The following is a 13,199-nucleotide window of genomic DNA, read 5'->3' as shown; positions in this document are numbered from 1 at the left end:
TGATAAAAAGAATTATGCTCCCTCTTGTGCATTTTGCAGGTTAATATAACTAAGATAAATAAATGAATGTTTAAAATGGTACCAATACATTGACCCTCAAGAAATTTGAGGAATACATTCTTGCTTCAGTTTGGGTAAATGTCATGGCTTGCGAATTTTTTACGTTTATCATTTTCTCCATTTCCACACATATCAAAAGTTATAGGACAACTTAAAATGATTTTTTAGAGGTGTATGGGTTGATGACTAATGTATTGTGGAATACATTCAATTAATATAGCAATGCATGTGTTGTAAATAGATGTGGAATCTTGAAAGAAATTAACATGCCGGATCAGATTTAATGCTCTACAAATATGTATTATATATTTACCGGGGTTCACATCCCTGTCGCGCCATCGAGGTCCCCGCAGTCGCCACATGCCGCCGTCGCAACTCCTCGCAGCGCCCCTTCCTCTGTCCTCGCTCGCTTTTGCAGGAGAACGGCACGAATAGGGAAGACGCCCGTGCGAAGGAAGAATTGGCTCGAGGGGGGGTCAGCCATCTCCGGCGAGATGCTGTCGGGCCTGGTCAAGGAGGTTGCACCGAGAAAAAAGATGCAGCGCAGCACGAGGTGGTCTCGGGCAAGATGAGGGAGAAAACAGGACAAGGGGTGGGACCCCGCACCTTATGTGTCGCGCTTCAATTTGTTGGGGGATGCGCGGGTGGGACGCGACCGGCGGACGCACCGTCCCCAAATGTTTTTCAAGAGATTTTGTGATTCACCCCGTCAGCTCAAACTCAAAGGTTTGCTCCAACCCTTTGTAAAAGTGCTTTTTTAACTTTTCCAAGACTATTTTTTCGAATTTGCACAGTATCATGTCCAGCTTAAACAACTCAAAAATAAGAAGTCGAAAGTACATAGGTACCGCAAAAATGGATAATCACAACCGAAGACATCATTTAGCTAGGAATTATTTAAGCCCAACTTCAACAGAGTGCAAGTAAATTTCTGGTCTCGCTCTCTCACAATCTAGTCTCAGATATGTATTGCATAATTCAAGAAATACAGATTTGCATGTTTTGCAAATAGTAGTCAAATTTTAAAAGAAAGTGGCATTGTTAATTGGATTTTATTGAGGGAAATGCCTTGTGGTGCACTTTATTCATTTGAGATAATGGTTACATCCCGAACAAGAAAGGTAATGGGATCTCCATCCCAAAATAAAACAGAGTTTGAATCATAAGCATTGCCTAGCTAATCTAGCTTGGATTGGATTTAGTGTTCTACAAATATGTGTTATACATTAACCGAGTTATCTCATCTTCAACCCGCCCAAAATAGAATAAAATAGCCCATATAACAGAGTTTGGACGTTTAGTTCGCAGGTCCCACAGAGCGAGTTTTTAAAATAACAATAGAATTACATAGTAAGAAGCCTCCAAAAATATTGAAAAAATGATAATCCATCATGCACTTAGATGCCCTCTTTATATCCACAAATTTTGACCAAAGTAATTTTCATTTGTAGGATACACTAAAGAGATGAACATGTAGGGGGAAAACAGATCAGGATTCTAGTTTTCAAATGTGTTTTTCATATGAATTTATTTTTAAAAACCACATAGTCACCGTAGACAGTAGAGAATCTAACTAAGCCAATGGAAATGATAACACTCACAAAAAGCTCAGAGCTACTCCCTCCGTTCCGAATTACTCGTCGCAGAAATGGACGTATTTAGATGTAGTTTAGTTTAGATACATCCATTGCTGCAACAGTAATTTGGAACGGAGGGAGTACTTGCGAAAATACACTTGCATCCAGCCTAGGGCATCGCCATCACATAGCAATAGCAACCAGGCAAAGACCACATGGAAATCTCAGACACGATAGGATTTAAGGTACTTATAAGTTACTGCAGGTACCACGAAACGTTCTGCTGGCACTACTAGTATATTACTGCCAGCATGAGGGGACGTTTTGCCCAGCTAGGCCATGTTCTTCTAAAGGTTCAGGTCGCACGGCCAATGGAACCAACCAGCACAAAGTGCTAGAGCGCTGAGACCTGCATAGCGCTAACCCTTATGTACACGCCAAAATCAGGCACAGCTGATTTTGGAACAAGCTTACCACCCACTGCCACCACCATTGCCGGCATCCCCGCCCTTGTTGCTGTCCCATCCGCCACTGGCCACCTTGTCCCAAGAACTGCCGCCACCTCCGCCTTGGCTCCCGCTCCCTTCAGCCTTGTCCCAGGATCCTTCCTTCTTCAAACCACCTTCTGAAATGGCACGGGAGAGAGATTTAGCGCTTCGAATTGGATTGTAAGATTAGCATAAGAAATGTCAATAGACAGGGGCATTGAACAGACTGAGGTGGGAGAAAATTGATGAACTCCAGGGGGCAAAAAAAGGCAAAAGCACTTAAGCTAAAACAAAATTGATTCTTTCACTCTTTGCGGTGAAGGATCCTTAGTGGTCATACCTGAGCCTCCAGTTCCTTTTGAAGAATTCCAGCTATCTTCATTGCTCTTTCCCCATGATCCTCCTCCGCCTGCAGATCCTGCAGTACCAGCGGTGGCGCCGCCAGCAGGAGCCCACTGGCCCAGGATAGAGGATCCATCGCCAGAAAATGGCTTGTTTTGACTCCAGGTGTTGTTTCCATCCTTCTTTCCTGCCTGATCATCACCACCAGATGGTTTTGGAGCTCCCCAGCTACCGTTGTTGTCACTCCCCCAGCTGGACTTGCCCTTTGAGAAAGATTGATCGTCTTCAGCGCTTCCCTTTTTATCAGCATTCCAAGCAGAAGAGTGAGACCAGCCACCACCGCGGTCTTGACTGGAGGCCCTTCCCTCATTGTTGTCATTTCCATTGTTTCTGTAACCACCACCACGGCCTCTGTTTCCCCTGCCAGAGCCCCAACTGCCACCATCCCCGTCTCCTGACCCAAAGTTGTTACCTTGATAGCGATCACCTCGACCAAAGCGACCTCTGCCCCTTCCTCTGCCACCATCGGAATCCCTACTGTTCCACTGATCTTCAGACCTTCCTCCACCTGATCCATCATTTGTGTTGCCTCCTCCATTCCATGAAGATCCACTGTCCCCAAACCTTCCCCTGCCTCTGCCACGATTCCCACGTCCAAATCCACCCCTACCATATCCAGCATTATCATCACCATATTTTGGCTCGTTCCAAGCAGGTTCTTGATCTCCACTTGAGGAACTTGGTTTGCCCCAAGAAGACGAGCCAGCATTGTTCCAACCCCCATCATTCCCATTGCCCCCTTTAGTACTCCAGGGGTCAGCTTTTTCCTCTGCTGCAGTAGAAGACACCTTGCTTGCCCACGGATCAGTTTCTTGCTCTTTGCCTACCGAGAGGATCAAATACAAGCACCGCAAGGTGCCACAAGGAAAATATAATCAGGAGTTTAGCCCAAATGTCAAGCAGGGTATCAAATATGATCAATTGAATTAGTCCTAAGCACCTTTAGTAGTAGAACTGATCTTGTTTGACCACGGATCATCTTGTTGTTTTTCACCTAAACATGAGAACAAAAGATAAGCTTGTGGTACATACATCAAATATAGAGCAAAAAAGAATAACTTTGCTTCAGAACTACCTGATGCAGCATCCTCCCATTTTGCCCCAGTGTTACAGGAAGACTCTTTCGCCTTCGTATTCCAGCAATCATTGTTCTCAGCACCTGCAGCCTTGCTTGACCAAGCATCAGTTTGTTGTTCTTGGCCTACAAGATACAGAAGTCAGCACATAACTATAGCTCAAAGCATCAAACCAAATACAAAATGGTTATTCCAATTATATCTTCATCACCTTTAGCAGTCACCTTGCTCGCCCAAGGATCACCTTGCTCGCCTACACAAGAGCATATAAGAGTGAGACTTGCAGCATATCGAGTACTTGTGCCACGATTTTAAATACCATCAATACTCAGCACATGCAATAGAAGCCATCTTGCTAAAGCCAAGGATCAATGTGTGCTTTACCAACACTCACAGTCAACTAGTCAATCAAGAGTAATAAAAGAGGCACAATTCTAAGCAGCATGAGATATTTACTAGTGTATTCCTGTTGAATATCATTAAAGTAGCACGAGATTAATATATGTATGGCATTGACGGAATTTTTGATGGAAAATATCAGATTTGATATATGTGATCCAGAACATAGAAGTACACATTTACCAACAATGATCATTAATAAAGCTACAACTCTGAATGAGGCTGCTCACCTCCAGACAGTTTTTTATCCTCTGAGGAATTCCAAGCGGGAGTCTGATTTTCATCACATGGCTTGGTGCCTTCATTGGCACTCCAAGGCTGACTGTTTCCCCAGTTTGGTGTATCACTACTGCTCCTTTCCTTTCCAAACTCAGAACTACCTCGATCTCCATTTCTCCAACCATTGTCTCTTCCTCCCCCTCGTCCTCCATATTGGCCCCTCCCTCTTCCCCTCCCCCGGTATCCACCAGAATCTCCACCTTCATTACCTACCTGTGTATCAGACCCCCAAGAGGGCTTTGCAGAACTGTCATTACGCCATGAGCCCTTCCAGCTTTCTTGGTCATTTCTGTCACCAGAATCCCAAGATTCCCGGCCCCGGCCTCTCCCACGTCCTCGCCCGAACCCACGGCCACCTTCAAAGTTTCCAGCAGGTCTGCTCCAGGTGCTATTCTGATTATCCCCCTCAGCTGCCTCTCCCTTGTTCCAGCTTGATGAACCAGCACCGCCAGAAATTTTCGGTTTACCCCAATCACTGCCACCAACTTGGTCTGATGAGCCAGCTTTGTTCCAGTTCCCACTTCCATTATTTGTTTCTTCAGACTTGGCACCTGAATCTTTTGGATTGCCCCATGCTTCATCTTGTCCTTGGCCCACAGCAACAGTATCCCAGCCTCCAGAGCCGCTGTTTTGGCCTGACTCTTTTGACTTCCCCCAGGCATCATCTTGAGCAACAGGCAAAGTAGCAGATTTAGCCCAGGCATCATTATCATCTGAACCGACACAAATAGCAACAGTGGTATCCCAAGACCCACCCTTGTCTGCGTCCTTCGGAACTGTGCCTTTTTCTTGATCTTGGTTTGACTTGCCAAAAGGTTGGCCCCATCCTTGATCATCACCCTCCAACTTCTTCTCTGGTGACCATGATGACTTCTCCCAGCTATCTGCTTCTTTCATAACTACTTCTTTGACCTTACTGCCCCAAGGATCTGTATCACCACCAGTTGCCGTGTCCACCTGCTTGCATGCCTCACCCCAGTTGCCACTCTTTTCACTATCCTTGTTGACTGCTCCTCCACCCCAAGAGCTGCCACCAGCATCAAATCCACCACCTCCGGCTTCTTTACCCCAGGCATTGTCGGTGGAGCTTTCCTTTTGTGCAGTGCTGTTGTTCCATATATCAACAGCTGCAGATGTTGTTTTGTTACCCCATGGATCAGAATCACCATCAGCAGAAGATGTTGGTTTCTTAGACCAGGGATCAGCTTCTGTTTCTCCATCTGAAAAAGATGTAGAAATTACTGAATCAGCAAAATTATAAAAACCTCAAGATAAAAAAGGGCAGCCCGGTGCATGTAGCTCCCGCTTGCGCAGGGTCCGGGGAAGGGTCCGACCACTTTGGGTCTATAGTACGCAGCCTTTCCCTACATTTCTGTAAGAGGCTGTTTCCAGGACTTGAACCCGTGACCTCATGGTCACAAGGCAGCAGCTTTACCACTGCGCCAAGGCTCCGTGCATGTAGCTCCCGCTTGCGCAGGGTCCGGGGAAGGGTCCGACCACTTTGGGTCTATAGTACGCAGCCTTTCCCTACATTTCTGTAAGAGGCTGTTTCCAGGACTTGAACCCGTGACCTCATGGTCACAAGGCAGCAGCTTTACCACTGCGCCAAGGCTCCCCTTCTATAAAAACCTCAAGATGCAAAAAAAAAAAAGTTACCAGTTACACCCATTAGAAACCAATATGCAAGACATTATTTGCTACACTACAGGCACAGTATTAATGTATCACGGATTTTACGACATATATATCTACCCTCAGTCCACAGTTATCTGGACTCTACTGATAACACAACCAACACACAGAGGAGGGGTGATACCAACTGCTTTTTTATAAACAGAAACTGAACCACCCACCCTAGCTGAGCAAATCAGACAATGGAAATAACCTTGATATTCTGGACTAAACTTATTTCTATAGCTAATATCATGACTTGGAATTTGAAGCCATACTTGCGTTGCTGGTTTTGTTTTATACCACATGATGCAGCTCAACAGTGACATAAAGAGAGGGCAAAATTGTCTGTTAACTGTGTGGGCATGTGCACAGCAAAATCACGTAGTTATGCACAAAGCAAAGATTGAGAAGGCTAGTTGGTAACAAATAGGATGTCAGGCATCCAAATCTAGAAAAATCCAGTGCCAACCAGTTTTAAAGCCCGAGTTTTCCTTTCCTCGGAAGCAAGTCCCCTATGGCCTAACCCATGCAGTTTTTTATCCACTTGCAGCTTTACCATAAATGATACTACTACACCGTTTGAGCGACAAATAATTCCAGACGGAGGGAGTACTCTGTAGCCTTATGATCAGATGAATCAGGGGACAAACAAGCTCTTGACATGAGTAGAGCATGGTGTTACACGTGCAACATCCAGTAAACCCTAGTAGATAGCATAGCTGATGGAGTGTGGTTGACAGAAGATAAGAGGTGTAAAGATTAATCTAGAGGGTATAAGAACATCAAATAAGAACTTGCCTTTGAATATTGGACAATTATTGTATGCATTACTACTTTATACATGTATCAACTACACATAATATATCCCCAACCCCCTAGTGCAAAGGCGTAAAATGTAGGTTCCCAACCATCATTGTGATCAAACAACACAAAAATCAATGAAGCTCCAAATTATACGAAAAAGGGAGGCTCCCAACCATGCTACCAAATAGGATGGCGAAGGGCAGGCCTAAAACTAGATATTACCTGCATTCTGGGCTGGTAACGCAGAACTTGAAAAAGGTTGCCAAGAATCACTGCAGCAGATAATAAAACTATTATGTGACTGGTAATTAGTACTGATGCAAATAATAGGTACACAGGCCATTTATTCCTCCAAGCGATATTGTACAGATTCTGTAAGTTGACTAGGTTTATAGAAAAAATATCAACATTCAGCAATAAATAAATATGAAATATATTTCATAATGAACATAATGATCTGAATTGGCATTGTAGATATCGATATTTTTCTCTATAAACTTGCTCAAAACATAGAGAAGATTGACTTCTCAAAAAAAAATATACACCTTATATTTTGGAACGTAACTACATGAAAATATAATTGCATATAAATGATAGCATTACACAAAAACGACAAAGTAAGTTCAACGAAAGGTTAAGGTTGCTACCCTTAGCAACCTTTTTCTCATGGTTGGTAACAATTACATTAGCAAGTCAACCTCACAACACCATTAGCAAGTCAACCCAGTTTGGCTTGTTTAAAAGAAACCAGCAAGGAACTGAAAAATATGAAACAAACCTGCCAAGAGATGCAAATCCATTGTCCCATGAGGTTTTAGCAGCTTCTGAACATAAATTTAGAATCAATGTAAGTAACAAAAAGAATGTATTACAAGACCAAACTTATGAGGTGCTATAATTAAAAAAAGTCTTCTACACCTTATAAACAATTCTACATTCAGTTTTCAATTCTCACATCTTAAAAACTCAATCAGACTGGGCAGATGGTCTCATTATAGGCAGTAGGTCCGCCGCAAATAGTTTTGGAGAAGATCGGCAACACTTTCCCTTGTACACGCAATAGAAACTAATCTAGCAAGTAGAAATAACTGGTATACATATGAACAAAAACTTACCGGTGAATGGTGTATCCTGAGTTCCAAAATTACCAGATGGAGCACTGGACGAGTTATCCCTGGTGTGACATATAACACAATGAGAAGCAAATGTGGAAATGAAATTATACATCAATGACTACTCATGCAGTCACAATGTCACTAAAACAAGCAACAATAAGTAAGAGAAGCTTGAAACACGATTTGTCTGCTTACCCTCTTTTAGTTGGGACTGAGAGAAACTCTGCTTGCACTGCAACATAATACAAAAGAGTAAGGCATTGTCCATAGAATGGCTCCAGTACAAGCATACTTACGAACTAACCTGTAACAATCTTCAGTAGAGAATCTAGCTTAACAGTTACATCATTTCTAAATATCCGAACTACACGGCAGAGATAACCCTTCAAAGGACCCCTTCGAAAACGCAGCACCTCTCCGACTTGGAAGAGTTGTTCTCTGGGTGCCCTGTAAGGCCTTTCATCTGTATGATCAAGGAAATCAGAACAGAACTTAACTTCTGCTGACAAACATCAAACTTCAAATGACAATACATAGAAAAAAAATCATGGAACACTTACTATTTCGTTGTTCATTTTGCTCAGATGATATGAAAGCTGACTCCGAGAACATAGGGTTGTCCTGATACATCAAAAACAAAGTGACCAAAAGAACCTTTCTGATTCATTGACAAGTGGACATAGTGCATCAAACATACCGAATTTGTCACGTCCCTCCTTTTCTTTACATTTTCACATGACCCACACTGAGCACAGAAAAATCCACTGTTCTCACTTTCGCTTTCATCATATATAAAAAGTATTCCCATATACAAGTGTTTAACAACTCCTTGCTTGCCCTGCAAGATAACATCAAACAGATCAAAAAGGTGCCAGACGGAAGGAATTGGTTTACTAAATAATTATAGGAACTGCAAAATCATAATTTGCAGCTATGGAGCATGTTAGTAGAACAAAAACTCATCTTACAAACTGCAAGGTTGGAACAATTAGCAGATACTTGACAAAAGTACATTCAATACACCAATTATTTTAGTCAAATGTTATCAATAGAAGAAGAACATGCATAGTTCCACATACTGCCCAGAAAATAAGACACTTCATCATAGCAAACTCCTGATTGAATGGAAATAAAAATTTCACCTGAACTGGTCCTTCCAGAACTTTAACAGTGTCATTCATGGATATTGACTTGTTCTGATGGTCAACAGCTGTAAACATTTTGTCTACAATTCCTTTCTTAATATCTTGCTTTCTAACTGTCACAGCAGATCCTTCAGGGCCACCTTTTAAAATCTACGACACAACCAATCATTCTTAGAATGGTACTACCCAAAAATGCGGAACTCGAGAGTGCATGAGAAGAATACTACCTTAAAACCATCTTTCTCAACAGCAATAATCACTCCAAAATCTTTTCGGCTGCTCATTAAGAAATAGAAATAATTATTGCATCCTGTAGCAAGTACTTACTCCTTCCGTTCAAAATTATTTGAAGTTCAAGCTTTGTCCCAAGTCAAAACTTAAAAGAAATTTGACCAAGTCTATAGGAAAATGTGCTAATAACTACAACATCAAATATATATATATATATATATATTACGAAAGTACATTTTTATGGTGAAGCTGATTTTGCGCTGTGGCTGTTGATACATTATTCTCTAGACTTGGCCAAACTTAAAGAAGTTTGACTTAGGACAAAGCCAGAACTTCAAATAATTTGGAACAGAGGGAATAGTTGATAGTGACTAGTGAATAAAGACCAGAAAACAGAGACTCACCCAAAGGTTACAAGATCGTGGAGGTTGAATTGAGCATCATCATCATCATCATCACAGTTTTCAGTAGAAGTGGAACCTTTAAGATTTGATGCCTTGGAGCTTTTGTCTTTAGAAGATGCTGATTTCTTCATATCCGGTTCTCTGGGCACATTTCTTTTCTTATTATGACCATAGATGCCGGAGACCCAATCCATGTCATCGGCAGAACTTTTAATGCTTGGACTAGAAGAGAACTTGAGAATCTCGGTATCCGTTGGTTGTATCCCCCAGTAAATCAAAGAACTAAGTGCAACTCGCTTATACAGGAAACCATCTTTGAACATCAGACCATCAAGCACTTCAAAAACATCACCAGTCTGACGATCACGCTTACTTTCGATATGAGGTCCAAAGAACCTAGAATCAACAAGATCATGCAAACAATGGCAGAGCCTGATTAGAAACAAATGGTAGCAGAAGGCTACTGGGTGTGGGACAAAGAAACATTGGACAGAAGCACTTACTCTAGCTCCTGCGAGCTGATTAGTCGCGGCGCAGGAACTGCCGCACCTTTTAGGGGAATAGCACCACCCTGCAAAAGCCAACGCAGATAACATGAGTCCCGTAGTGGTAATTCCAACTGTCAACCATACAAGATGCAAAGGGGAAGTGAAAAGAAATACTCCTTCCGTTCATAAATATAAGATGTTTTGGGTATTTCAATATGGACTACATACGGACTGAAATGAGTGAACAAACACACTAAAAATGTGTCTACAGAAATCCGATTCAGAAAAAAGTTATAACACCTTATATTCGTGATTGGAGGAAGTAGTTGTTAACAAGCACATGAATAGAATTAAACATTCAGGTCACATGGTATCACAGACAATACACATCACAAGGGCTCACGTGTCATAATTTCTCCTGTGCTATAAAATAATATGAAAATCAAGTTTCTAGGACAAAGGTCTGAGCTTGATGCTAAAGCCCCCGATAAATACAAACTTAAATGCAGTACATAGCTCATCACTGCTGGCAAATGGCGACGCAAGAGTTACAGGAAGTAGAGACCAATACATAGTAAAAATCTGCAGACATAATCTCATGATTGACAGGCAACACATTCAACAAAACAAGTTTGCAGCTACAGGAAGTATTATCAAACTACAAAATCAGATGGCATAAGCAGGCATAAATTGAACTCAAGCCAATAAAAAAGTTCCAGAGCTTTTACTGCAATAATGAAAATATAGGATGCAGACACAGGTGTAAGAGCATTACGAATTTTTTTGAAATAGCATGGAGATCAACTCTTGGTATAAGCTTTATCAACACTTTTTTCCGCCCATCATCCGCACTGACAACCTAAAAGAAATGGCATTGATGAACAAAGAATTTGAGAATATATTAAGATATCCCACACCCCTATTATGATACCTGTGCTAGATCTCCTTTATAGTTTCCACTTTTCATGCGCACCCATGTACCTGGAGAAACTTCAAATGGTTTTGCACGAGTTGATAGCAAGCTACGAACTTCAGCTACTGGGACAGTACTAGTTCGGTTTACATAAACATCGCAAAATCCTTTGCATGCCTGTAGCAAGAGGTGCACATATGGTCAGTGGGTCATTTTGCAACCAAAAAATTCTGTACAGCATATAAATGGGCAAATCTTACAGGGGAAGAAAACTTTATCGACTGTCAAAGACAAATTTTGTTTTTCGAATATCCAATGAGAAGCATTTATTCTCCATTCTGACCTTCCAATTTTATTAATTTATATGAAAGAGAAAATTGAATTGGAGTGTGTGAGAAGTAGAAGGAAAAATGAATTGCAATGCACAGAGAAAACAAGACATTTTAAACCTTTAACAAATCTGATGTTGAAGTATCACCCAATATCATCTGATACCACATAGTGTAATGCATAGCTGGATATACATCATCTCATGTTGTTTAAATTGTTCTTAGGAGCATGGATATGTTTATTCTTTAATGGAAGGATCAAACTACGTACCTCAGTAACGTCACAAGCCTTCTCAGCTTCAACAAAAACAGATCCTCTCACATGATCAAGTGAGAATGCTGAGATAATTGGCACTTTGGTACCGAACTTTTGCAGATGAAGAAACTTCTGCATGAAGCAGAAAGCCATTTGGCGCTCCCGCCCAACCTGAAATGCAGCTACATAAATAAGTGTCCGGCTATTAAATGCTAGGACATCATAAAGTCAAAACATCTAGCAATCACAAACCATGCATTTGACCCTCCAGATGATAGGATCTTTTACACCATCCATGGTAGACTCATCATCATCATATTGTTCGGTAGAGCCACCATAACCGGCATATCTCACACGATTAGAGTAACGGTCATTGATAAATTGCTCAAGTTCATCACCGCTCAGCTCCTCTTCCTTTACATTTCCAAGAAATGGAAGAGGGTGTGACCTTTCAACTCTTACACCTTTTGTCCTCCCCGCAGTAAAGAAACCTGCAATGTTCATCAGTGGGATGACATCAGCAGAAGTTGCAAAAGAATTGTTTGGATGGTGAAGGTAAACTGATGGTTGGTGCCTAGAAAGGACAAGAACCTACAACTCCCTGGTAATTGTTCAAAAGAAAACGTCAACTTTATAACCGGTCTATGGACCCTGTACATCAAAACCAGTTATTTACAATCACCCCACATGCCCCCCGCCTCCTCTCCTCTTTTTCACCCTCTCCCTTCGCCTCCCACCATCTATCCCTCTCTCTTCCCTTGCCATTTTATTTTTCCCACTCTCCCCTTTTTATCTTTACTACAGCGAGCAAGGCGGGGCAGCAACCCGGGCACCTTGATACCTGATCGACCACAAGGTGACAACTTATAAAGTTATAAACAGAGTCCTCACTATGCACCACAAAAGCCAGCAGATGAAACTAACTATAAATATTATTCACTCCTTGGTTACTGAAAAAAGTATGAACGAAAAACATGTCACCCTTATAATCTGATATTATTTCATATTTTTATGAAAAAATCACCTTACAGACAAACAAGGGCAAGTGCCCAAACATGAATTTAATAATTTTGCCCCTTGTGTGCTTGTAAAAAGTTGCAAATCTGCAGAATTTGATATGAGCCCCTAAATGTGTGCCATCATTGTAAAAGGAAAAGGCCCCGATGACCTCTAACATGTCCGACTTAGTAACTCACAACAAACTTCATGCATGAAAACAACTCAATTAGGACCCACTTCCAATGAAGTGCAAAAGCTAACATAGTTATGTATCTTAAAACCATTATTACAATGGTTCATGTAAAATCCAAACTGCTGTGGCAACCATCAACGACGCATAATACAATATATACAAGACATGCTCTATCCCTGATGGCTAATGCAACGGTTACCAACTCAATGCCACGTACTCCCTCCGTCCCATAATGTAAGACATTTTTTGACACTACACCAGTACATTATGGTACGCAAGCAAACTTGTGTATCATTAAACTGTATTGTAAGTGAGCTTTCCTAACAGGTGGTTCAGGCAAAAGGAGAAGCAACAAATCGTAACCACC

At 41.6% G+C, this 13,199-nt stretch overlaps 1 protein-coding gene across 1 annotated transcript in view; it reads right to left on the bottom strand.

Moving 5' to 3' along the window:
* Window positions 1–1,795: 1,795 nt before the first annotated feature.
* LOC119286046 (protein RNA-directed DNA methylation 3-like) overlaps window positions 1,796–13,199 on the bottom strand; it is a 12,279-nt gene continuing 875 nt past the window's right edge. The window contains exons 2-22 of the mRNA XM_037565391.1: window positions 11,893–12,131; window positions 11,656–11,811; window positions 11,074–11,232; window positions 10,918–11,001; window positions 10,158–10,225; window positions 9,655–10,050; window positions 9,247–9,295; window positions 9,017–9,169; window positions 8,572–8,712; window positions 8,435–8,495; window positions 8,179–8,337; window positions 8,070–8,106; window positions 7,875–7,933; window positions 7,538–7,583; window positions 6,982–7,031; window positions 4,233–5,501; window positions 3,815–3,856; window positions 3,603–3,728; window positions 3,468–3,521; window positions 2,466–3,350; window positions 1,796–2,262 (exon numbers count right to left, since the gene is read on the bottom strand). Coding sequence (XP_037421288.1) covers window positions 2,108–2,262; window positions 2,466–3,350; window positions 3,468–3,521; window positions 3,603–3,728; window positions 3,815–3,856; window positions 4,233–5,501; window positions 6,982–7,031; window positions 7,538–7,583; window positions 7,875–7,933; window positions 8,070–8,106; window positions 8,179–8,337; window positions 8,435–8,495; window positions 8,572–8,712; window positions 9,017–9,169; window positions 9,247–9,295; window positions 9,655–10,050; window positions 10,158–10,225; window positions 10,918–11,001; window positions 11,074–11,232; window positions 11,656–11,811; window positions 11,893–12,131 — 4,388 coding nt within the window. The 3' untranslated portion in view covers window positions 1,796–2,107. The remainder of the gene's footprint in view (window positions 2,263–2,465; window positions 3,351–3,467; window positions 3,522–3,602; window positions 3,729–3,814; window positions 3,857–4,232; window positions 5,502–6,981; window positions 7,032–7,537; window positions 7,584–7,874; window positions 7,934–8,069; window positions 8,107–8,178; window positions 8,338–8,434; window positions 8,496–8,571; window positions 8,713–9,016; window positions 9,170–9,246; window positions 9,296–9,654; window positions 10,051–10,157; window positions 10,226–10,917; window positions 11,002–11,073; window positions 11,233–11,655; window positions 11,812–11,892; window positions 12,132–13,199) is intronic.

Source organism: Triticum dicoccoides, chromosome 1A (genome assembly GCF_002162155.2).
Source record: "Triticum dicoccoides isolate Atlit2015 ecotype Zavitan chromosome 1A, WEW_v2.0, whole genome shotgun sequence".
Classification (NCBI taxonomy): domain Eukaryota; kingdom Viridiplantae; phylum Streptophyta; class Magnoliopsida; order Poales; family Poaceae; genus Triticum; species Triticum dicoccoides.
This window is presented reverse-complemented; position numbering and strand designations above follow the sequence as displayed.